General features: G+C 38.8%; 1 protein-coding gene across 1 annotated transcript; it reads left to right on the top strand.

Moving 5' to 3' along the window:
* Positions 1 to 438: 438 nt before the first annotated feature.
* jhy (junctional cadherin complex regulator) lies at positions 439 to 26,099 on the top strand. Its single transcript, XM_061056322.1, has 8 exons — positions 439 to 790; positions 5,198 to 5,915; positions 10,241 to 10,336; positions 12,090 to 12,535; positions 13,771 to 14,065; positions 22,512 to 22,597; positions 24,130 to 24,259; positions 25,461 to 26,099. Exons 1-8 carry the CDS (start codon positions 459 to 461, stop codon positions 25,659 to 25,661), a joined length of 2,304 nt encoding a protein of 767 aa, XP_060912305.1. The 5' UTR covers positions 439 to 458; the 3' UTR covers positions 25,662 to 26,099.
* Positions 26,100 to 27,234: the final 1,135 nt, after the last annotated feature.

Raw genomic sequence — 27,234 nt, 5'->3', positions numbered from 1 at the left:
TGAAAAAGATTCCTTTCAGGGCTGCTGACCCACTTGTCAGTGTGGTTTGGCCTTTTTAGTGTTTCTTTTCTCTCATCAAGGGGAGGTGATTGGAGCTTCTCATTGTGTTGTAGATTAAATGCTGCATCATGTTGGTTGTGTTATTTGTCTAGTTCTCTGTCTTCTTGTAATATTTGCTTGTTGGGGGGGGGCCAGGCTGGGTTTTGGCTCTTTAAAGAGTAGGGCCCAGATTTGAATTTATTCACTTTAAGTGGAGATGGTGGATGATGGTGGTGAAGTACATCAGATTATGAGCTTTGTGATGTCTCATATCTGCACTGAACAGAGGAAGAAATGTGTGACTCAAAGAATAGAAACGATAAAATGTTCCTTTATACATCAGCTACTTTTAAACTATGCTGTCTACTTTAACAATAAACTTTTCTTTATAACACAGATTGCCAACGGACAATTTAATCATGGATAAAGGACTGAACCATGAAAAGATGCGCCAGAAGAAGACAGAGCAAGAGAAGCAACAGTGGGAGTCAGTGGAGTCAGACACGGAGAGTTTAGCACAGGAGAGAGCGTACCAACAGCAGCTCCAGATGAACATCAGTCACCATGATGAAAACAAATACATGGTGCTTCAACAGGAGAATGATGACAGCTTACTGTCTGGAGGCACAAATGATGGTGACATTGAATATCTCCATGTACACGATAGTTTAGAAGAAGCAACACATAGCCGTGCCAAAAGGAGTCCTTCCCTGTTACAGAGAACAGACATGGAAGAAAGAGAAGGAACAAGGTATGTTACAAACACAGCTCATTCTATGTTTAGAAGAAGATTTAGAAGAAGAGGTTGCACTTAAATCACAGTATTCTAATTCTCACTATAGGGCATATACATCGGCTGTGACCAGCAGGTTGCAGCAGCTCCTGTCACAGGAAATATCACTTGATTAGTGTACTAACATTAACATCTCTGTAGCTGTAATTGCACTTTAACAAATCTGAATCAGAATCAGAATCAGGTTTATTGGCCAGGTATGCTTACACACACAAGGAATTTAACTTCAGTGAACTGTGCTCTCTTATGTACAGGTCCAACATTAAATATCAACAATAAACATAATAAAAAAAGACTAATATTTACATGACTAAATATGAAACAGTGCAGTGGTGAATAGTGCAAAAGATGATGAAGTAACATGATAAATAAAATGCAGTTATGTGACAGATGAGTCAATTAACATGTCAATTACAGTTTTTACATAAATAAGTGTGCGTGTATTGATCATTTAAATTAAATAATATATATATACATGTATGTATATTCACAGTGAATATATCTGCACACAAATCTGCACACAGTTATTACACATTGACACACTGAATACTGTATGGTTGTGTTCTTTGAAGGTATATTTTTGGTTGAAATCTTTGATATTTGAGATTTGCTATATTTGAGGTTATTGTATGTGTTGTGTTGAATTTGTAGCTGTATCTATTTCTATCTTCAATTTTGAGGTTTATTTACTGTTTTTTTATTCATGTGGTGCATTATTTGATCCGATGACCTACTAATGAATCAACAAACTGGGATCCGTCTGTCTGCAGACCAATTTAGGCCATTCAACCATATTCGTTCATAGACCAATCATTTTCTTTTCAAAAACAAAGTTGAATAGTGCTTTATGAAATGAAAGAATGATAGGGAAAGGTGACAAAGTGTTAATATGCAAAGCCCTTATGGCATACCCCTGTCTATATCTGTAAAGAGATTATGAAAGAAGTGACAAAAGTAAAGAATTCAAGAAAATATTTTGAATTTATCGTGAATTTGTAAAACAATATTGTGCAATATTGATTATTTAATTCACAGCCTTGTGATTGTGTAGGTAGGATAGATTTTAACCAAGGTATGTGCAATCATAGTAGTGAAGAAATAGGCCACAGGAAGAGAGTGTGTGCAAGAGATTTGTCTTTGAAATCGTTTGGACAACAATAGAGCTTCATGGAGGACCAAAAAGAGTCTTAATTTGATATATTTCAACTCATTCAACTCATTCTAATTTTAAAACTACAACTTAAATCTTGACGTTTCTCATACAACACTGCAAAGTTGTCACTTTTTCTCGTGCCTCGCTCTCATAATCCTCTGTAGGACTGAGATGTGGTTTTTAGCATTAGCTTTTTCTTTCAAGTGATTTGTTTTTACAATAATATAAAAAATAAATTAAACATAAATTAACATGGCATTGACATTAACTAATTCTGTTGTAGAGTTATGCGGTTTGGCCAGTAGATGGCAGTAATAGATTTAAGCAGCTGGTGACTTTAACAACAGATACCTCCATTTGTTTAAAGAAACTCTTTCTGTTGGTTTGATGAAAACTGAATGATGTGTTGTGTGGGATGGGTTGGGTTTACATATTGTTGTCATCACATTATTGGCTGTGTAGTTTAGTGCATTACAGTGTTTTTTATATATGCAGCAATAAGCTGTTGACCTTGATGAGGTATGTGGACGGCCTTGTTCAGTTTGCCCATTGAACTGGACTGTCACTCACACTGTCTGTGCCAAATTCATTAAATTAAGCAGATAATAGTTGTGCTTAGACAGAAAATAACAAGCTTGATGAACGCAGCAATCAAACCTTTCACTTTAAACAGCACACCGATAATAACAGATAAATAGCCTGCATTCATTACTTCACAATGCTGCATGGGACTAATGCTACATTGTGATGAGACTGGACTAATTCGGGGGGGGGGGAATTAGATTTTTGTTTTGTCTGGGTGGATCACAGTAAGTGGTCACTCGTGGTCCATTAACAGGGATCATTGTTGCTGTAAAGGAGATCCGTCTTTCTCTCTTTTGATGGAGCTGCAGCTTCTGTAGTGAGGACAACAACCACATCTGTTTGTGCACTCTTGTCGTCTCTTACTGTTTTTTTTTTCCTTCAGACTCCGCCTGATAGTCATCTCCCTCCAAAATAGAAAAGGGCCACTCTGCCTTCTCCTGTCATTAACCCACACAGATTGATGCCCACTGAGTGTCCGTCTGTTTCCAAAACACATTGTTTCAGAGGAAAATGACCGTGACATATTCTCACAAAAGGCTCCATCTCATAGCGCCGAGGGAGTAGACACAGTCCCATTCACATCATCATGTTCTCATCATACCCTCTACTCAAAGCAGATAAGCCTTTTCACACAGAGCCATTGCATAGTTTACAAACCCAATGGAGATTCCGCATTCAAGCAAAAGATTCCTATTTAAGCAACTCTATTCATTCCTCTTCACTGCATGTAATACCTATCTCACAGCAGATATTGCCAAAGTATATTTGAGTATAGTCTGTACGACCGGTTTGTTTCATTTTGCCATTCACTGTTGTGACAATGTTTTATTCTTTTGTATTACGGTGTCTGTATCATGGGAGAGAAAGAATAGACTGTGGTGTTCCTCCTGTGTTAGAGGCATCACGCTCGGCTGCATGATGTCTATGTAATGCATTCTCCAACTTGTCTGAATCATTAGAGAGACATCCTTTACCCTTTTGGCCTCGTTGAAGTGAAGGGCCCTACACCTAGGCAACCCTCCCTCCCAACGCACAACATGACGACAGGAGAATTAGGCTCCCCTCGTCCTCCCAGGAGGCATAACAAAGAGGCTCTCTGCTCTTTATTTTAATGAGATCTTTTCATCACCATCAGAAAGAGCATTTTAGCCTGCAATTTTCAAGCCATTTCATAAGCTGAAAATTGCCGTTTGTGAACCATTTCCCCCGCTAGTAGCTCTCGAATGAGCTCTCATTAGTGAGCCTGGAGGTGAAAATACGAAAATGATCCTTAAATACAGGCTCATAATCCCTCTCATCTGTTTCAATTTGACGAGTCTCTGATAAGGCCTGGCTCTCTTTGTTTGAGTACATCATCATTTTAATAATGGTGTAATGCCTCTTGTTTATTTGACCTCTTCCTATGTGGCATTCAGGTGTCTGTGAAACTTCCTTTAGACATCGTAATGTATGTCATTTATGAATCTGCTTAAATCGATACTTTACTGTGTTGTACATCACTACACACTATGACAAACAAAAGAAAACAAATAAATAAATGTTATGTTTTTGTTTTTGCTATTCATCTTCATACTTCTATAACAATTCTACCATCCAGTGATCAGTTTCTTTACTGGTTTCTATTTCTTTTATATTTTATTAGTGGTAGAACTTGTGATGAAATAAATCATAAAAACCTGTTTATTAAGGAGCTGTCCCTAAATCCCTAACTCTGCTGTAACACCGGAGGAACACCTGTAGTCAACCTAACCAAAGCAACAGGATCAGCTATAAGGGGCAACAGCTCGGCTGCCCAGTTCCTGTAATCGAAAGACCACTGGTTTCCAGAAATAAACAAGGAAGGAGCTTTACTTAGACTGCTTTTCAGTGGCATCAACTCAGTCACTTACAACATTTCTGAACACCTTGCCTCAGCTCCCATGGTTGGTAACATACCACACCACATAAACGAACTCCCAGGACTCTGCAAACAAGATGAAGGAATGAAAAGTACATCCACATGAAAACAAAAGCCACATTCACATAATTCACTAAACTTCCTGAATATTCAGATTGAGCTGAACGTGTGAACGCAAAAATCCAAATTTTACAATCTGACTTCACCCAGATTTTATTCCTGCCAGCCCTTTTATAGGCAGGCTTGAGCTGATGTGAGAACGCAGCAGGAAAATGGCCCTGTCTAAAGATGTGACTGTTGGGAGACAAGGAAAAGAGCAGTGGCTTCCTAAAAAAGGAGAGAGATGTGTATTTGAGATAGTTGATGCTCACCTGATGGGATAGCAGAAATGCAAGTGAAACTTTTAAAAACAGGAATGTTGTTGTTCCGATGACTTTATGAAACATACTACTGATAAAGATTGTTGAATTCTGAAGGCCAAAAGTGCAGATACACAAGAACTCCACATGCTTGTAAGATTTAAATGAATGCATTTGAAAGAGCTTCTCCCTTTTAGGGGGGAGAGTTTCTACTTTTCCCGACCTTTGCCATGCCTGATTACTCATGATTAATGGACATATAGAGGAGTCATTTTATTTATTTTTGTAATAAAGCTTTTTACTCTCTTGTGCAGATTTACTCTCAGACTTGTTTTCTAATACCTAACTGTCATTTTTATTTCACCTCACAGCCAGCTGCTGTGTGAGGATGTCTATTCTGACCTGCGCTATGACCCCAACTGGAGGAGCAACCTGAAGGCAGCGGACCTCTTCCAAGAGAGTCCACGGACGTCTGTGGAGGAATTTGACAGAGTCCCTGAGGAGACATCTAGTCAGATGTTTGCTGACAGACAGGGAGTTGTAATAAAAGGAGGATACAGATACATCGCTGACACACATCCAGCTGTTGTGGTGACTCCTCCAGCGGCTGCCAAGGAGTGCCACCAGCCGTACCGTCTGCACCCACAGGACCCTCAGACTGGCTCGGTGACTTCTCTCTATAAAAAACAGGATTCACAGCCTAGGTCACTGGAGACTCACTTTTCAAGTCCAAACAGGACTTCCACTAAAACTGACAGAGACACTTTGCAGATAGGATTCAGAGATAAACGCGAAAACATGAGAAGGTCTCCTGAGGTAGTTGAGAGTAAACATGCTATTTACAGCCAAGAATTTAAGGCCTACAACCAGCAAGAAGTGAGAGCCAGACGAGCAGGCGACACTCAAACACAGACACTGCAAACCTTCAAATCCAACAGTCCAAAAGTTTTATCACAGAAAAAGCTGGAAAGACTCACAGAGGACATAGTGGAACGCAATAAAGTAACACTGGGGCGCAACAAACCTGGAAACAGCTCGTATGTGACGGTGCATGCACTGAAGCAGGATATGCCTCATCATGGGAATAAGGTGTGTATAGTGATGTAGAGTTAATGATACCATCTGCTCTTGTTTAAAATCACTCAAATAACATGTAAAACGTCAGACATGCCCTCACTGACAAAAAGGTGCAATTACAGTAACAGACACCAGGAGCCGCTCTAACATCGATAATGTTTCACTTGCTGTAAAGCTGTGAAGCCACTTGTAATGATGACTTTGAGGACATTCAAAGAAAAACATTAGAATAAAGTAGAAATGATCTATTCATTAATCCTTGCACAAACTTTGAAAATCCACATGTTTTTGTTTGTCTGGTAAGAATAAGTGATCTTTTTTCTACATTTTGGCTCTTTCTATTATAAATGAACAAAGCAGATTGAGGTTGTATTAATAACTGATGAGGCCTAAATAGCTGTTTTGTTGTTTGGTGTATTTAGGCAGCTTAGTTGTTGAATAAAACAACAAGAGTCAAAGTGATACAAGTGCTACAATCACCGATAGTATAAAGGTGTTTTAAAGACGGAGGTCAGTTCTATGGCCTGTTCTGGTCCAGAAGTTAATCCAAAACATGCACTCAATCGAAGTAATTTACATGGGTGCTGAATCCTCAACCAAAAAAAATGTATTGAAAGTCTTTCGGGACAGCACACAACTTTTTTTTATTGCCGCTGATCAGGTCAAACACATGCTGTTGCTCACTTTATTTCTTAAGATGAAGTTTACAGAGCAGATTATTCACTCATTGAAGCTTATTATAACGTAAGAGTTGATTGGATGCAGGGTTCCCAATTGAAAATAGTGTTGTCATTTTTGTTTAAACTTTCTATTCTAAAACTTTTGGATCGGAAGCTTATACTCATTTTGTTATGATATCCATCTGGATGTCTTTTATAATCATCTTGGACAACATCTCAGAGAGTATTCTATGATGTATGCTCTGACCCAGTCTGGAAAATTAATTTGGCCTAGGAGCAGAGCTGTTTTTATCAGCCTTCCCCTCCACCATATAAAGAGCCATGCCTGGCTATGCAGTGCTTATTATGAGTTGATGTGTACAACAAGAACATCAGAGACGCATGGTTACCAATAGGCTCTTAGACGTCCCTGCACCTGGCACAGTGGCATAATTGGTCGGGATGGCCTGCATTCCCCATTTGTGGGGCCACAGCACTGTTTGCTGGCTATAATACCCCCAACCTTGTTCACCCATCTGAGCCCCAGCCCTCCACAATGTCTCATATCATCACCATTTACATAGTCAAGAGCCGTTAGCTTTGTGCAATGGTAAACAGAGCCAGAGCCTTTCCCTCTCCTGAACCCTTGTGTTTTGTCATTTTCCCTCTGAATTCGCTTATTAGTTTTCCATTGCCCCAGCTCCCCAAAGACGTGTCTCACTTAATGGGGAACACAGGGCATAAAAGAAGAGGGCTCCAATTTGCATGCAGTCCATTCTTTGCGTTTTCATGGATTAATCTATAAATAAGGTTTTTTTATGACAACACCATAATAAATCAAGGAAGCTCATGAAGCTTGAAGCAGGGTTTTTTATAACCTTGTTTTTTAGATGGCTTTGAGTATACCACTTCTTTTCAGCAATGTCAAATCCCAAGACATCTATTGTATAACATTTGTTCTTGATTCCCTCACATGAACATTTTCTCTTTCTTCACTTTCTCAAAAACAAAAAAAACTGAAGTATTACAAATCCATTAATAAAATTGAATAAGATAATGCTTTTATGGGACATTTTAGAAAAAGCTGTGGAAGATTGCATCAGCTGGCAGCCAACTAACAGACTGTGATAGCCCATGGTATGTCAGGGTAAATCTGTACGATCAGTGCGTACGATAACAGTGCTTCTTTAAGGCCCTGGTAGGCTCAAGTCATTATCCAAGTGTCTGACAAAATTAACAAAAAGGATCCTCTTTTAAAAAGGAGTAAGATCCTTCTTTAAACCAGAAACAGCTGTTTTTACATTGCTCTCTTTAAATCAACCATCTGACTGTTTCAGATACTTTGATACATTTTTGATTCTTTTTCGACACCACATGTTTCAAAAAACATTTTATTGATCGAAAAGTAGCAATACTTCTTAACGACATCTATTTCTTAAGACGGGTGCGTGGGAGAGGAATGAATCAATTTAAAAATTTGCAGGCAAACTGCTGTACAGGCAAACTACTGCACAACTCCTGCACATTTTCTAAATTGCACAAAAATTTTCAATGTAGACAATGTGCAGCAGTTTATGATAATTCAAACAAGAAATTACCCAATATTAGGTGCCTACAACTTCTATTTTTACTGCTGTAGGCATTAAAACTGTTTGATTTTAGCTCGTATTATTTGGACATTTTCAGAATTCTAGTATTGTGACAACACTATTACATGCAGCACCCACAGCAACACAAGGAACAGTCTATCAAAGCAGGAGAATTGTAGAAGCTCTTATGCTCTGCAAAGTACCATATCTGATATTATCTGCAGGATGATGAGTCTGAGAATAGGGCCAAGGTATTAGGATACCAGTATTCCCTTTTTTGTGACTCGGTAACAATTGCAACGGTAAATGTTGCTCAACTATTAAATGTAAACTGAAATATTCTGTTGGAGTCTACAGAGTCATTGTTTCAAGTTAGTTTTTAAGACAACATCTTATGTTTTTTATTCTTGGACTCTTATTTTGGAAAATGACTTTCACATTTCACACATATACACACTAAATGAAATACTAGAGACCACAGAGGTAACTTATAAGAATTTTATCTCCTACCTGCCAGTATTAGATTTTTGGAATTAAAGGCAGAGAGAAAGAGACATCTTTAAAACAAAAACAACTTATCATAACGACATGATCTCACATCTTAATGCTTGTTCTACTTCCTCCATTATTCCTTGTCTAAACAGCTTGCAAAAGATAGCAAACACTCCACATTCAAATCGCATCAGTTTCCCAAATCAGTGTGAGTTCAGACGAGCCAATTGTTACTTTGCCCTTTTAAAATATCCCGTTTGGTCTTTTGGAGAGAGTAGCCATCTGAGGGCAACTTGTGATAATTAGACATGTTATTAAATGTACACAATGCCCTGATGCAGCAAATGTTTAGCCCGGCCAAGTGGCAGAGTGGCAGCATCGATGATTGGCTCCATCGGGGCTCGGGCCTCCTTTGATAAAGACAGAAGTAGCAGATCAATCTTCTGCTATTGCACTCACCCCTTAGAGTCCCTTCTCGTCTCGGAGGCCCTCACTTCAAAGCCAGGGGAACATAATGTACAATCTTTTAATAGCTTTAGACCAAAGCTCTGGGGAGCTCTCTGCCACTGTATACCCTGCCTCAGTCTAAACACCTAATCAAGATTACCTGGGCCGGCCACAATAGCAGCTAAATGCAATTCAAGATCCACAGCCCCTTTGAAGTCTTCATTGGGGAAAGCAGATGTTTCCTGGGTACAGGAGGTAATACAGCGAGCTGCAATTGTCCGACTTTGTTGTGACATCGGCTCGCTGAGAAGCAATTACGGGCCACCCAATTTAGTAGAAAAGATATTACACAGCTTACCATGCTCAAAATGCAATACAGGCTGGATGATTTGCTCCGTCTGATTGGCATGTTTATAATGGGTGACAAAAGGCAACGGCAGGGGGAATGGGTAAAGGTGAGCTCAAAGTGTTTGTGTGTGTGAGTGCTGAACCTCCAGTAGTCAATGACACCTGAGCCTTCAAACAACGGCTCTGTCCTCAGTGCTCGTCTGTAACATAGACTAAATATCCTCATAAAGATTCCTCTGTTTGGATTATTTAATCGCCAAAAGTTTTTAAATTAGCTCTTAAACTGGAGACAAATAACCATCGATATACGTGTTAAGACAGCATAATGTTGAGCTGTTTTTTTCCAACAGCAACCAGAATGTTTCTCTTCATAACAGCAGCATCGCAGCCCATTAGATGCAATCACAAACACACTTATTGATGGATGTGTTACAACTGGATCCACTCACTCCTGGTGACCTTCACCTATTCAGGCACAGAGAGTGGTATTCAGTGAAAAAGTCTTCAGCCCGTCAATATCATCGATCCACTCAGATGGTCCTCGCCACTGAGGGGAGTCCTGAAGTTAACTAAATGATTTTCATTAGGGCATTAACAGAACATATTGTCGAGCCACAAACGGTACATTAAGAACCACTGAAACAGTAAATTGATGTAATTTGACGTGGACAAGCAGGCATAGAAGTGGATGCAGTATCCCTCTGTTGGTTTTTAATTCCAGTGTGTGGAAAGTAAAATCACAAAGAAAATTGAGCAGTCCTCTGTATCTCTTTGTTGTTTTATCTTTGTTTTCTGTCTAAAGGTTAATGAAATTCTCCAGGAGATGACCAGCACAGAATGTGAAGAGGACAGTTCAGACCCCAAGCTGAGGTGGCTCCAGAAAACACAACAGCTGAGAGTAAGACCCCCAATTTTTTTTTTAGCATCCAATGCAAAACATTAGGTGCTAATCTTTAAGGGCTTTACTAAAATAGACATACGTTTTAAACTATAAAACTGTCACTGCCAATATACTGCCATGCATTCTTTATGTTGGGATCAAGCAGCAATCTCGGGAGTTGCAAAATGAAACCGATGCAGAAGTGCAAAATCCTGCCTCGGAAGTCACATACACATCCCCATTCAAAAAAGCCTGTTTTTACAGTACAGTCATTTTGGTTACTTTAAGTCTTTTTTCAGAAATACAATTTTGAAATGAACCCCAAAAAAGTGTTGTGTATTCACAATCAAAAAACAAATGTTCTAAATTTCAATTTCATAATCACAAAACATACATGATCATTTTCTTCAATATTTAATCTTTCTCTAAGAAATCCATTGCATGTGTTTCTTTGTTTTTTGGTGAAATTCATTATCCATTTCTAACTTTTGTAATATTTTCATTAGAATACTCTTTTAATAGATTTTTTTATGAAACTGGAAAGAGCTCAAAAGTGAGTAGGCCTCTTATAATGTTATTTGTACATTTCGTCTCTAAAACACAACATGACTACTATACTATAGAAGTGTTAGTAGAATAGTAGTTTACTACAATATTTCTTTCTTGTTCTCTCCTTTCCAGCCAAACAATAAGATGTATTCTAGTCCCCTGTTTTAGTCATTTAGCTATAGATCTAACATAAGTTTGATTTCAAGACAATTGAAAAAAAAAAAAAAAGTGTTTTCTACATATGAAAACTATAAATATACAATTCTTGTTTTGTTTCCTAAAAATGATTTGTTTTTGGTTGGAGTGCACGTCATGTGTCTTTTAACCTTAGTTGCAATGGCCACCTTGCTGCTGCACAACAACAACATAAAGTATTTTATTTTTCTTCAGGGAACGTGCAGAAAACCACTGCCGGCAGGTTTTCCAGAGAGAATGGGAGTCAGAGTGAAAAAGGAGAGCATTGGAGAAGCATTATTATTTTGAGCACTTGAGCAGCCACCTTAATGCTGCCAAGCAGAAGAGTGTGAATTTGTCCCCACTGGAATGGGCAAAGCTGGTGTTTGCTAAATCAGTGGGATTAGATGCTGAGACACACGCTCAGAGACCTCCTGCTAAATAATTTGTTGAGATCATGCAAAGAAGAGTGCCATCCCTTCTTACATTTGGGAAATAATAGAGCTTATGTTTGTCTGCAGACTGCCGTTGTTTCTGTGGTGTAAATGGGTGGATTTAGGGCTGATATCTATAGACCAAGTAATCCCTTAGAACTAAGCATATCTGACAGAAAAGAAAGGAGTTAGAAATAGAAAAGACCAGTCTCTGTTACAGGAAAAATGAGATCCATATCCAGAATTTCTTTGCTAACATTGAAACACAATAACCCAGCAGAGTTTGACAATGACTGTACAGATGGTGCAATGGTGCATTGTGTCTTGTGTGGTGTGGATAATTTGTAGAAAAAACATGTTACATTCTTATGTTTTGCTATATTTTTTGGTGAAAGGACACATGTAAAGTGGTATATTTTATTTTACTGTATTGGGGTTCTAAATGCCTAGTGGTTAGAAAAAAGCATTGCACAGGTTTTAAAATACCCTAAGTATCCTTTTTAAAACTCCTGCACTCACAGTGGAGCATTTGAACAAATCCTGCCTTTCATTTCTTATCCTATATCAATGAAACAAATGTCAACCTCAAAATGTTAATCCTGCTCTATCCCCAGGTCGCCAAGAGCAGCAAAGGAAAAATAACCCTGCGAATAGAAAACCCCATCCCTCCTCCTCAGCAGAAGCAGCCCCCTGACCTTGGGGTCAGAGAAAAACAGGGACATAGTCTGAGCTCCCCTTCAGCAAAACCAGTAAATGTTGCTCAGCCAAAACATCTGAAGATGTCTCCATCACAGACTCTGCCTCCAACCATCCACCTCAACATCAACCTTAACACTTCATCCCATCTCCTTCCATCCCAGCAGAGGGGCCAGGATGCAGTACTCAACCTAGCATCCATTCAGGGGTGTCCTGTTTGGATCAATGCATCTGAGGATGAACTTGCACTGCCCCCTCGATATCTACAAACAAATCAAGCAATGCTCTCACACATGTCTCAGAAAGATGCAAATCCACAACTTACCAAACCAAACCTGGAGAGTGGCCCTGTACCATGGCAAAGGTAGACCCTTTATTCCATTTTTTTTACTGACCAAAAATGGAGTTATGTTACACTTTAATATTCTCAAATGGGCTTCGGTGAGTCAGAAGACTAGAAAAGTGCTATACAAGCTCAAGTCCATTTACCATTTAAAAAAATCTGATCACTGGGATTCAGAAAATATAAAAACATTCTGTTAAATATAAACCAACTATTTACAATGATCCTAACACAACAGTTAATTATAACAAAAAGACCAGAGGGGAGCACTACAAAGTGAGATTAGAGGGTAAACCAGGTCTGATGTCCTTAAAGACAGAGATTTCATTTTTCTAATGCTGTCCCATTATAAATAAAAAACTATGGGATATTTTTAACCAGGTATACCCCCTGACATGCATACATTTATTTTGGTAGGAAAAAAATACATGTAAAGCAGGAAACCACAAATCTGTGCCATGTTTGACATTTATCAGATTATTACCTTGTGACTTTAAACACTTCATGAAATGTTCAGATTTTGATGCAACTGCTAATTGAACACCTTTTTTTCTGTCATTCAATAAAAACAGACATAAGACTTCATATAACTGTGTTTTTTTAAAAGGTTAATCAAAGTATTAAACTTGAAAAAAATTAAAATGATGCATTTCTTACATTTTTTAAATAAGCATTTTGAAAAATACATCCAAAGTGCCCCCTGCTGCTCTCCAAAGCTCCCCCTTACGTACTAGTCAATCTATTTGTGAAACACAGTCATACACTAGATATAGAAGGCGGCTTTAGCCCCTTGCTTTTAAAAGGGAAGCCTTCATCTTTCATTCTTTCTAATTGCCAAAAGAGGTTGACTCAACAGGTTGCAAACAATATTCATATTTTATGGGAGCAGATGAGAAAGTGAGTTAACATTTTCCTAATGTAATTATGGTTTTAGTTGCTAGTTTTAATTCTCTTGCTGCAGGGCCTGGATACCTGTGATTGACAGGTTGCTACCAAAGCATTCAATTGTCAGCCAGGTCGGAGTCCTAGCAATGCATATCTACCCTTGTGTTCATCTTTTCTTCCTACTTCTGAAGACAAATAAGACGAAGAATTAAAAAGAAAGTCGGTAGAGGAAAATTATAAATATATCATATCATATACCGAATATTACAAAATAATATATAACATACTAAAACGATACAATGACAAACTTGATCTTTTTCTTGTAATCTGTTATCACCTTAGCCATCATAATGTATCATTTTGTGTTTCAGATCTGCATTAAAGTGGCCATTATCCTTTGAAAGTGTCAACGAGAAGAGAAGTCCTCATGGGGTTCACAGTGAGGAATTTCCACAAGCTCCCCCTGGGAAACCCACCACCACATCATCGCCAGGCTCAGGAGTTTACACTGTTCTACCTCCCATAAGAATCTCACTGACAGAAAGCGAATCTGAGCTGAGCCCCAGTCAAAGTGTGAACCCAGCCGACCCCATCCACAGGAGCAGCTCTGATGGTTACCTGGTTCAGATGGAGAAGCAGAAGCAGAGGGCCAGAGGCACTTACAAGGTTTGTGTCTGTGAGCTTCATTGGAGTCTGAAAGAGGGAAACTGCATGTTCACACATTTCTGTTCTGCTGCTAAACACTGATAAAGTGCATTTAGTACGGTGGCCCTGAAGGTCAACTGTCTAAATATTTCACCTACTGCAAAATATATATTCACCTGCTGCAAATATACTTCACCTGCTGCAAATATATTTCACCTGCTTTTTTTTCACAGCAGGTGAAATATATTTGCAGCAGGTGAAATATATTTGCAGGAGGAGAAACATTTAGACAGTTGACCTTCAGGGTCACCGTAATTAAGTGATGCAGATAACCACAGAGAAACTAAGGCACTACATCTCAGCTGATGTGCTGTAGTAATGCCCAATCATTTTGTAGTTATTGCAGACATTTTCAGGGCTAGTACATAACCTTTAGGTGGTACTAAAGCAGAGGCTAAGCTCTTTTTTTTATAAAGACAAGATAACAAGTGATGCAAAATAAGTACAAATATATGAATAATCTGGGGAAAAAACTACATTTCTGAACACAGCTGTGTCAAATATCTGATACACCAAGAATGCATAGCAATAGCCTGCTTTCCCTAGAAAGTGGACTGCTTTTAAGAAGAACAAACATTTGATATGAAGAGCAGACGGTTGCTAGGGACACGTCTCTAACCACAGACTCTGGAGGACTAGACTGTAATCATACCAATCTGCAGAAAGAAGTTCAGCTAGTTTGACATTGATGTGTTTACTGTGGTTAAAGGAGATAGGAGACGAAAACGATGGCGAAAAGAGGTTAAAAGATGTAAAAACTGCAGGCTATGACAGAGAAATCTGAAACACTTTAGACACTCCGATAGCTATACTGCACTGATTTATGCGGATCCATTCACCGTGTCTGCTTTCAACACTGGCGGAAATGTTCAGTTTAATGTGATTAATGACAGCTAGTGTAACTCAGGCTACAGAGTAAACAGTTGAAATGGATGCAGCCTTTATTGTAGATTCCAGCGGACAATTTGTTTAGTGGTGGAAATAAATCACTTTAAGATCAATGAAATGATTTTCAAATCAGTATTTTGTGTCAAATTACTGATTTTTTAAGAAAGTAGTAACACGCAGGATCATAGTGAGCAGGTTGTTATCTTATATGAACCCATTCAGGATGAATCAAGACCAATCTGCTTTATGTCAGGGGAACAACCCGCTCACTTTACATTATCACTAAAGAACTTTTCAGTAAATAAAGATAGACATATTTATAAAAGAATAAGCAAGAAAAACTGCATGTATAAACTTGCAATGAAGAAACACGTTACAACAAGTACATTTGAAGAATTTATTACCAGCACAATTATGGATAATGAAATCCTCGTATGATAGTCTACTAAACCACCGCAACAAAAAAAAATTCAAGGTAAATATTAGTCACTCTTGGTCAACAAACAATACATGTAAATGTCATTTTTACAGCCTAATATTAATGTTCTTTTGACCTGATAAAATGAGTATTAATAATAATAGTAGAGATCTGATGAAATATCTGCCTCATCAATGAGTCCTGAGGGTCTTTTGTCTTCAGTTTGACAATACAATCTTTTTCAGATTAAACTTTAGTGACGCATGTGTTTCTCCACGTTATCTGGGATTTTACAGAACTCTAGTATAGCTCCTGTTTGATATCCATGAATATCTAAACAGTGTTTAAATGGGTCTCAAGGCCAACAAACTCACTCAACACACACATAACAATTGTGTTGTATTAGACAACATAAGAACTCATTATGCAGTTTCACCTAACAAAAGTGACACCTGAATTCTTCCATTGAGGGGCATTCTGCCTTTAATCCCCACGTACATGAGAGGTTACACAAATAAATGTCCCTTTGAAGTCCCACATAATCTCCTCAGCTGTCTCCATGCTGGGACGTCTTAATCCAGCAGGAGTGTTCTGGTGACTCAGGGCACAAAACATCAGGTTAATTGTCTAGCTCCACTAAGATACACTTAATTGCTATAAGATGATGACTATATAAACCAGAGAGCCGTGGGCCCTGAAAAGCCATTTGAAGATGTGTTAGAGGATAAGGTGATTAGAAGAGAGCCTGTGAGGTGCTGGGCCACTAAAGATGCCTATTTGCATTTAATGATTTGGCTGCTGTTGTTTTTTTTCCCCTCCTGGCTGATCTGTGCAGGTGGGCCCTGAGTGCAAAGTGAATCAGCCATTCTCTATTTTCAGGCTAGTTTAACTCAGTACTTTTACATGCACAGTTAAGACGAGCTGCAGTTACAGCTCAATTAGGTCATTTAATTTAACTACTGTCCTTTTCCCAGTATACAACAACTGCAGAAAAATCCATTGATTGATGGTTGTATGTCCGACCGCTACAGTGGTGATATCCCCTTTCTGCTAGTTAAGATTGGACGTTGTTGTGGTTGACATGTTACATCGCACACCAAACAATAGACAAGTTAGCAAACGGCAAACTGCTTTCCTTCCATCTATGTGCTTGTCTTGATTTCTTTTGGGCTTTCTTCTATGCACTGACGCTGTTAGACTTCTGGATCGAAACCCAGTGTGGGAACTGTGGAGAATGTGCAGAACGCCTACTGTATGTCAGTTTTGGTACGATACATATGTAGGCATGCCTCTTCCACTACGCTAAAGCCCTTAGATGCTGTTTACCATTCTGCGATTAGATTCATTACCGGTGATAGCTACATGACTCACCACTGCATTCTTCATAATAAAGTTGGTTGGCCCTCCCTCACTGAGAGACACAATAACCACTGGCATCTTTTTATCTATAAAGCCCTGACGAAGCTTCCATCATATATCACCGCCTTGTTACATCTGAACCCTCCTCCATTTTTAACTCGCTCGAGTGAGAGGCTGGTTCTCCAGGTTCCTCATGCCAGGACTGACCTGGGGAAAACTGCTTTTAGTGTTAGTGCTGCAAACTCCTGGAATATTTTACAACAGGACCTGAACTTGAGCACTTTTATCCCTTATGGACACTTTAGAAATATTATTTTTAACTGCCCAATACCTGACTCTAACTGTTTTATTTGATTTTAATTACTGACTTATCACTGTAGTAATTTCAAGCTTTTAAATTATTTTAGTGTATATATTTTATTGTTCTTATTGCTCTTTTATTGATTTTATTTTCTGTAGTAGCTTTATCTCATTTCTCATTGTTTATCATTTATGTATGTTTTCTCGGCTTCATTGTAAATGAGGGTCGCCCTCAATGATCTCTCCGAGAACTTAAATAAAGGTTGATGATGATGATGATGATGACATGCAAAAGAAAATTGATTCTTGACCACATTATGTAGGAAATTTGACTCTGTTATTTCAGTCATTCTTACATGTTATCATGTATTTTAAAAGTTCAGTTTAAGTCAGACTAATAGGTAGGGTTTTGCTTTTATGAAATACTTATACTTAACAAGTAAAAGTTGTGTCAGGTACAACGTTTTGTAAACATACAGCTAACTGTCACAAAACTACTTATAGTTAGTGGAGATTTCATTTTTTAAACCCTATTTTCAAGTGTTCCTGCCAAGTTTACCCAGAAGAAGTTCTTCTTCTACCACAGACAGTTTCAAATTGTTATTCAAAATGTCTTGAAACATCGTAGGAAAGATCAGAAATATTCATTTTTTGTTTCTGTAAGATCCTTTTTTTTTTCTTTTTTTTTTCAAAAAACAGACATTGCATCATCCTTCAAAGTCACCAGAATCTGTTAGAAAACACTGACTAACAGAGTTAATGGCATCGCTTCCTACACATGTGGCTCCAAAGCGAGTTCAACATACAGGGTGTGTTTTGGTTATTTGGCTTCAATAACCCTGATAAGAGACCGAGCTAAATGGTCACATGACGCTGGTTATCACTCTGATAGGTCAACCCAGAGTGCCTATGGGTGTGCAGCTGATATTCATATATAACTCTGAGCAAACTATCATATCAAGAAAAATATAAGAAAGTTCATCTTAATATCTCTTTACCATTGTAAGTGCAACACCCATGAGTTAGCTCAAATTCATTTGTTGCGCCAGTTTTTCTTGTGGGATATATGGTAGATGTAACATGTCAGCCAAAGTTTAAGGTTAACAAACCCTAAGCGAGTCTTCTATGCAAACACTGAAATATCAACCTGTCTCTTTGTGAATGTCTGAGAGAAACATTTGTAATTTTTTTTATAGACTGAATGTGTTTCTACTTGTGCAGTGTATCTACATGGCACCTACACACACTACTTAGTCTGTGGCTCAGTTGGTAGAGTCGGTCGTCTCTCAATCAGAAGGTCGGGGTTTTGATCCCCAGCTCCTGCAGCCACATGTCCGATGTGTGCTCGGGCCAGACACTTAACCTCAAGTTGCTCCCCCTGCTTCTTCAGCGGCGTTTATATGTGTATGAATAGGATTAGTTAATACGGATGGCCACTTAACATAGCAGACTGCCATCAGCGTGTAAATGGCTGTGAATGGGAAGGTGTGAATGGGAAGGTGTGACCTGCGGTTTGAAAAGCGCTTGAAGTAGTCAGCAGATTTAAAAAGCGCTATACAAGCTCAAATCTATTTACCTTAACTACTTAAGCACCGCCTTCTTTTCAATGACAATCTTCTGTCCATTTCCATCCGCACCACTAGTCAGTGAGCAGTCTCTTATCCCAAACAGAACCTGCAGGTTAGATGTTTGGCAAGTTACCATGTCAGTTTTCTCCAGTAAGAAGTGAGTCACCAGAGTTAACCCTAAAGTTAACTTGAGAAGTCCTGCTTCATAGTATACCCCCTAGGTTTCCAAGAAGTGATGCTGCTTACTCCTTAGACACCAATTCCAAGTAATCTTTAAGCCAGCTGTCTATCTCAAAACAAATCAGGTTCTTCACCTTCCCATTAATAAGTCTTGTCTGTTCCAAAGATAGTAAAGCTGATCCAATCACATGTTGTAATTCTAAAAAGTTACTACGTCTATCTTTTTTCTTTTTGGATGTAAAGAACTTTGTAACCTGGGTTTTGAAAGAAGCTATTTAAATAAAGTATTATTATTATTATTCTTATTAATAACAAAAACTTTCACTTTAATCCAGGATCTGTGGAGCTCTTTGCAGTGCCAAAGTTGATGTAGAAGAGTGCAAGTTACCCCACAGCCATACCAGAACCAATCTGACACATTATTTATGTGGGATTGTACCACCAGTATCTAGATACTTTGTACCTTAGTATTGCTTGCCTTGTTGTGAGACACGCGCTGTATGCGGGATCTCTTCACCTTAGAGAAATATCCTCACAACAAAAGATTCAAAATGATACAAACACTCCTGAACAACATATGGAAACGGAGCATAAACATCCAAGACAGAACTCTAACAGAAATGGATTATGTATCCTGAAAAAGTACAAATTACCAACTAACTACTAACAAGTGATTTTGACTGATCCAAGAAAAAACTATAAAGCCTGGTTAAGTGCTCAGGCTAAAAATTCCCAGTGGAGCCTACTCATAGTCCTCCTGTGGAGCCCACCATCCCCACCCCTTGACATCCCATCTTTCCCACCATGTTAGCCATCATGTCTGACAAGATTACAGGCTCAATTTGTAAAGCATTCTGGCTGCAGTGCCTGGGCATGAAAGCAGATGAGCGTGACTGAGGGGTCGCAGAGAGAGAGAGAGAGACAGAGAGAGAGAGAGGGGGGGGGGGGGGGGGGGGGGGCGCTTGAAAAGAAAGGTACCCTGTTGTGTCCGATGGCTCAAGCAAAATGAAATCCTCCTGAAAAGCAGCTAGTACAATCTGGAGTGATTAGCTCCCCTTTGTCTGGAGCATCTTGCGGACGGCATGGACCCATGATCTCACTCACACACACACACACACACACACACACACACCACAACCAGTAACAGGAAGGGGAATATAGTACATCTCTTTGTGTCGTTAGCCCTTTTACTTCTGTCACGTCGACTTCAGCTCACCATCAATATATCAGAGCAAAAGAAAGATGGCTGCCCTCAGACTGAAGCTTAACTATTTGATAAGTAGTTGTTTTTTCATGCCATGAACGAAATGGTTGTTGATGTATGAATATTCAACCATTTATTGGCCTTATAGATAGACAGCTGTTGTTTTCTTTGCTCTGTTTGTGTATCTCTGTCCCACTATTCAACCCAACCCAGTCACAGCAGATGTCTGTACAACATGCGTCTTGTTCTGCTTGTTCTGCATGTTTAAAGGACGCTTTTCCTTTTCACTTATTTGCTCATGGTTTCCAGGTGTTTTGCTGTTGGTTGATTAAAGGCTTTATATGTGATTTTTCACACTTAAATGTAATAGAAATCAAGTATCTCCTCTGAAAATAACTCTGTGAGTAATAACTGTCTACAGTGAGTGTAACACCCGAGTCCCACTGTCTGTGATGTTTTCAGAGTTTTCAGAGTCCTATCTTCACTTTGTTTACATCGTCGGGACGGCCGGCTGACTCCTCCCCTCGTGTATAAAAGTTGTTTAATTGAGGGACTAGAGAAAAGAAGAATAACATACTGTACTCACTGCTTAACTGTGTTTCTAGATCACGCTCATTTCAGGTAAATTTACATGCAGTGTGAAGATACGAGCATAATAAAGATCGCTAGCATTAGCATGCTAACACAACAATGCACTGCGATGTTGTTTTGGTTTCATGCTGGTGCTCAAGGGCGACATCTACTGGATCAAAAAATCGCATATAAAGCCTTTAATGTCCGGTCTCTGTAAATATAGTTTTTTTTCCCTTTAAATACAACAGAAAAAAGCAGGACTGTCGTATATTCGGGGTCTAGACTTTTAAATGGCAATAAATGTTCACAACTCTACATCTACTGGAGATGATAGAATAATGAATGTGAAAATGTAATCCCAAGATATTGAAAACAGGATTTTATTATATAGGTGTTATCATGTATTATTCAATAAGGTGTTGTTAAATGATAATTTTCATTAAAAAAATGTCTTGATGAAAACAAGATTTGGTCTTAAAAGTATTTTTGATATAACAATTGACATGATCAAAACCAGCTCTTTTTGTAAAGGGTCTTGAGTTAAATTTGTAATGAATGGGTGCTGTACAAATAAAAACGATTGATTGACATCTAATATTATTTAATATTTATTTTAAAAACCCAACTTTCAGGGCTCTCCTGTGATCTTGGTCATTGGGTGTAAGGTGTTCATGAAACTCAATCGGAGCCGTTATTCCTTCTGTAACAGTATATCAATTATCAGAGAAGTTGTTCTGAGTGTCTCATTCATTTCTAATATTTAAGCATCTTTTTTCATTGGAGTTGTTTGAAATCTGGTTGGGTAAAAGTGCATCTGTATGAGATGATGTAGGTGTGCCAAAGCATTTGTCTTTGATGATTAGAACATGAGGGGATCACCAAAGATAAAAATCATACATTGTCTCGGTTCTAAATCACAAACAAAGCTTTCTCAGGTCACTTTACATCTAAAGCAAGTCTAGACCACACACTTTGTCATACTGTTGAGTATCTTGACTTTTAGAACAATATGATGCCAATCCTTCTTGTGTGTTTTGAAGAAAAGAAAGTCTAAGTTAAAATTGATGAATAATCAGATGATCACTGAAGGTCAGAAGGACATGTCCTCTGGGTGTCACATATATTGGAACCAGATTTCTTGGCAGTTCATCCAATGGCTGACAAGCCTTTCCCTAAATATGTCACCCCAACATCTTCAGGGGATCATCCACGTTAGTAAACTTAGTCAACAATGTGGGGACATTGAGTATCTGAGCTGGCCATCACGGGAGCCCTGTATCACACAAGGTCATCGGGTGTATGTTGTGTGTGTGGCTCAGTTTGAAAGAGGGCTTAATCATCTCAAGAACCCTCAAAATATATGAACATAAGGTCACCATAGCCCTGTCTCAACAGACTTTGTAACATGGAATGCCAGAGACATTCTATCATTTTTGGATTATTTTTCTTTTCTTTTTTTTTTTTCTTGCTGTGTGTATCAATCACACAGAGACTTTGTCTTCCATGTTTTCTATCTATCATTTGGTGTATTTTCAGAGATTCAGTTCTCAATGCACCTCTTTGAACCTTATGAGTGAAATCAAATTGGATCAAAATTGCAGTCAGGACTTTATTGTTTATATGAAGGTGCCATTTTGACAGCCATCAAAACAAATGGAGCTCAGCTTGAAAAAAGTGCTGCTTTAAATTAAGTGTCACTGGATTTATGCAAACACAAAGAGAATAAAATACAAATAATCAATGTCCAGAAACTGACAACTTGTAAAACTTCCATCTCTCTCTCTCTGTCTCTCTCTCTCTCTCTCTCTGTCTCTCTCTCTCTCTCTCTCTCTCTCTCTCTCTCTCTCTCTCTCTGTCTCTGTCTCACTCTCTCTCTCTCTGTCTCTCTCTCTCTCTCTCTCTCTCTCTCTCTCTCAGGCTTACAGTCTTAAAGACTACAAGCAGCTGAGGTCAGATATAAATCTTCAAGGCCTGGGTCCTGACTACAAAGCCATTGAAAAGACAGTAAGTACTGAACTGTCACATTATCAGAAATTGTCATTGACCCGCCGGTCAGTATCATATGGATACATAGCATTTGAATGTAAATATAGATGACGTGCCCAGGAGTGTGTACAGACTTGTTTGAATGGGATGGCTCAACTATGGCTCTGACTTGCAGGGGTGGCATGACGGTTGTGTGCACAAACACGCTAATGAATAGCATTTATTTACCCTTCTGTCTCAAGTAATGATATATATTTTAACAACTAACATTAAAGAGTTATACAGATGTTATGTTTGTGTATATAACTTATACACTCTAAAAAATAACATAGCACAATTGCAACATTTAAATCATCTAATCTTAATTCTTTAAGGACTCAAAAAGATGTATGTCCAAAGTAATCAAAAATTTGTGAATAAATCAATATTTGCAAGCTATAAAGTGTGCAGGAATATCTTACAGACATGTTCCCCTCTCATGCACCTGTCATTTAAAGTGGACACAAATAGGCCCAGGCTGGTGGTATGCCTTGGGCCCACAGTGTACTCTGTTGTTAGCATGATGTTCTCTTTAGAAATTGGGCTCCCATTTCAAGAGAATAGACTGTAGGTAAGGTCATTTTAGGGCCTCCAACAGCTGAAACTATGGTGATCTGCGAAATGTCTTGATCAGCCATTAGTTGTACACAAAGACACTCTGAGGGGGTCACCATTTTTAGTTTTATATAAGTACCTTTTGTGTAAAGCCGTTTTCTTTTTTTGGCTAGCCAAAACAATAATCCCATTAATAAAAAAGCTTTTGTGAAATGTTTGCTAATTAAAGCAGCTTTGGCCACTAACCTAGCTAAGCCCATTCCTTCCCAGCATCTCCCTCTAATCCAAATATGTTCACTTCTGGTTTAAAAAAAAAAAAAGCTGGTAACAATCAAAATATCAAACTGAAGCTTCTACAGCCTTTCTGACATTTAATCAGTTTCTATCAAAAGCAAAATGAAAACAGACAGAACATAGAACAGACCATATATGGATTGACTGCTCAGACAAAAATGTGATTAATATTGGTTTGGACAAACATGATTATCTGTCTTTCAAACTGTCTCCTGATGTCCACTTGCGTCATTGTTGTTTCCGCTGACCCCCTTCTTATTGTCCGAGTTCATTATGTAAAGGCTCCCATGCTGTTCCACAGATAACATTTCATTTCAGAATGACCCTGAGAAGTTAAGTGCTCTTAGTGCTTTGATATATCTGTTGTTAATCCCCAGTTGTAAAAAGTGAGCATGTTTGGCCAATTTAGTCCAGATTGAGCCCTGTGCATCTCCAGGGCCGAGCCCATTAGTGAGTGATATGTGTAAATGTTGATCGGCCCGCTGAATGGCTCGCTGTGTTTAGGTTTTTTTTTATTGGCTGTGTTGAGAGTCTCTGCCAAGGGGACACACAAAGAGAAGGGCCTTAAGGGAGAAATGGTTCAGTTAATTAAACCCCCTTTTATAATCTGCCTCTGTTTCTCTCTCTCCCTCTCTTCTCTCTTGCCCTTTTACAATCATCATGCTGAGAAATTGAAACGGCAGAGGCTGTATTCAAATGTGATCCGCGAGCAGAACAAAAAGATAAGTAGGATTCCCTTTCTACCAGCCAAGGGCCCGGAAGGCAAGGACAAGAAAGTTCCCAGGATGAAGGTGAGTGTGTGTGTGTGTGTGTGTGTGTGTGTGTGTGTGTGTGTGTGTGTGTGAACCCTAGCACATGTCTCTTTAAAAACATGTGTAGCTGTGGTTGTTTTAGAAAGACAACGTTTGACCAACTTGATGACAAAAGAATATTAGAAGTTTATGTTACCTACTTGGAACCGGTCTAGGTGTGAATATTCAGGATTCAGGGCAGGGGTCCACTAACGCTGCTTTTGCGCTGGCAGCTCCAAAATCAATTAAATCAGAAGACACTTCAGTAAGAGTTTACCATTATTTATTTAACAGTTTAGGAAAAGATAAATATGAAATGTCTTTGGAGATTATACAGTCATGATGACTTCATGCACTAAGAGGGGTAGCGTGGCCGACAGCAGGAAATGATGGAGGTGATAGAAGAATGCATGAGGTGATGAGGAGTGGGTTTCTGAGGCTGTATCTGAATTTTGCTGAGCTGGAATGGCGGTGGAGGGTCACGGTGGTCGAACGGAAATGACAGAAATGAAAGATGAAGTAAACGACGGAAGAGGAAGAAGACATTTAAAAATGTGACAGCAGCAGGTTGATTGGTTGAGAGAGGTTGGATTATTATCTAAAGAGTTAACGCCCCAAATCAGCTGATCACCAGAGCAGGGAGATGGTGAAGTGGTAGTGAGGGAGTGAGACATTTAACCAGTCTTCTGTCCCAATTGAAATGATGGAAGATAAACTAATCCTACTCATCTTTTCAAGGGTAGAAGACAAAAACAGGGTATTGTTTAACACGGGACCCTAGAAACATTGACATTGTTGACCCAGAGTAAGGTCACATGACAACTTGTTTTTCTTGCTGGTTTGGTTACCATGGTTACATATCAATTACTTTGCTGGGCAGGACCATTGTTTCTTTAAAACATGTCATATTTTCCCTATGTTTGATCAAATGAAAAAGTCAGGGATATAGTTTAAAACGTAACCTGTACATATACCAGTAAAGTTAAATTTACTATTAATTAGTTATACAAGAAGTTTAAATGTTCAGAGTGGACAGATGTTTAAAACATGTTAATAAATACATTAACATACTGCTCTCTCTCTCTCTCTCTCTCTCTCTCTCTGTCTCTCTCTCTCTCTCTTTCTCTCTCTCTCTCTGTCTCTGTCTCTGTCTCTGTCTCTCTCTCTCTCTCTCTCTCTCTCTCTCTCTGTTTAATCTCAGGCTTTGGAATATGCCAAGACGATAACCAAACCTCCTCACCCACAGCAGAGACAGAAACAGCAGCCTGAAGGCCTCACTCAGAGAGCTCAGTACCTGGAGGGCTTGGACGTGTTCCAGCCAGCTGCGTTGGACGTCCTTCGAAAAAGACATGAAGAAGAAAAGCAGATGGTGGCTCTCTTCAGAAAAGTTCATGCCGTCTGAGACAAGTTGCTGATCATGTCAACACGTACCTGAAGGTGTAAAACACAATGTGCTGACTCAACAAAGAAGATGTTTGTTTCTCAAAATGATTTCAACAAGATGTTAACCTCTGAGAAGATGTTTGTGTTTTATGTTACCATGACTAGTAAAAAAAACATTTGACACTAGGATTACACTGCAGCCATTACAGTTCATTTAATGTCTGCATCTTTAGGCAATGTACTGGACTACAGTTACATCAAGTTAAAGGTTAAAACAGGTACACTACCATTTTCATCAAATATGGTAAATAGTTTCTCCACCTATGGAAAATAATTGTATTTATTGAAATGTTTTACTTAAATTAGCTTTCCTTTTATGTCACCATTACATTATGTCAGCGCATACAGAGACATTATTTTACATAGCAAGGAATGCAGTTTAAATCCACCTGTTTTATTTATATATATGACTTACTTGACTTAAGCCTTTTGCTCCTCTTGGGTGCATAGGCCACTGACGAATATCCTCCATTTCACTCTGTTTGTGGCTTTTCGCTCAAGCTCTCCCCAGTTGAGTCCACTCTCTGACATTTCTGCCTCTACACTTCTTCTCCAGCTGTTCCTGGGGCGATCTCTTTTCCTTTTCCCCTGGGGGTTCCATTTCAGGGCTTGTCGGGTGATGTTTGTGGCAGGTTTTCTGAGGGTGTGGCCAATCCAACTCCACTTTCTCTTTCGGATTTGTAAGTCTATGGGGTCTTGGCTTGTTCTTTTCCACAGGTCCACATTGTTGACTTTGTCTTTCCACCAGATGTTTAATATCCTTCTGAGGCAGGTGTTGATGAATGCTTGCAGCCTGTGTGTTGTGTGTTTTGTTGTTCTATTTATATATATATATATACATATATACAGGATCAGAGTCTATTTTAACAAGAATCTTCACAGGCATGTTTTGGGGAGCTCTGAGACTTGTTTAAACTTTTTGCAAAGGAGGATTATATGTGTCCTTTAAATTCGCCTGTGCATATATATGTATGTATATATATGTATACATAAATGTAAATGTATATACACACTGTGCACTTTTATCCATCCACCTGACAGGTGTGGCATATCAAGATGCTGATTAAACAGCATGATTCCTGCACAGGTGTGCACAGGCTGCTCACAATAAAAGGCGGCTCTCAAATGTTTATTTGTTTTTCACTGGCCTGTCGATAGTGAAGAATGACAGGAAATCTACATTTTTGGAGAAAAGTGGGGGATGACATGCAACAAACTTCTAGGCTCAGACTTGAATCTGGGATCTTAAACTTTGAACATGTGGCTCACTTTCTAACTGCTGAGCTCAACTGCTGCCTCGATGTTCCCCTCACAAAGCAATTATTAGAAACAAATATTACATTTACAATAATATCTTTGGATACTGCTTTTATTGACTCCCAGAGAAACTGCAGTTAACGTAACTTTTGTTTTGGCATTATAACTGAAGCTCTCATTACTTTTCTAAAGGGGAGGAATCAATTGACTTTAATTGTTGTGTCAGGTATGGCTGACATGACAGTGTTGGGCTTTTACTCTGTTAGAGAAATGTT

The sequence above is a fragment of the Labrus mixtus genome, chromosome 14, assembly GCF_963584025.1.
Source record: "Labrus mixtus chromosome 14, fLabMix1.1, whole genome shotgun sequence".
Classification (NCBI taxonomy): Eukaryota; Metazoa; Chordata; class Actinopteri; order Labriformes; family Labridae; genus Labrus; species Labrus mixtus.
Note: the sequence above shows the minus strand (reverse complement) of the source record. Positions and strands in the feature narration are given on the sequence as shown.

Bases quoted from the DNA above. Each gene is read 5' to 3' on its own strand.
- jhy (XM_061056322.1), top strand. From the start codon at position 459: ATGGATAAAGGACTGAACCATGAAAAGATGCGCCAGAAGAAGACAGAG. The intron at 10,337-12,089 runs GTAAGACCCCCA...CTCTATCCCCAG, and splicing joins AGAAAACACAACAGCTGAGA to GTCGCCAAGAGCAGCAAAGG. The intron at 12,536-13,770 runs GTAGACCCTTTA...TTTGTGTTTCAG, and splicing joins GGCCCTGTACCATGGCAAAG to ATCTGCATTAAAGTGGCCAT.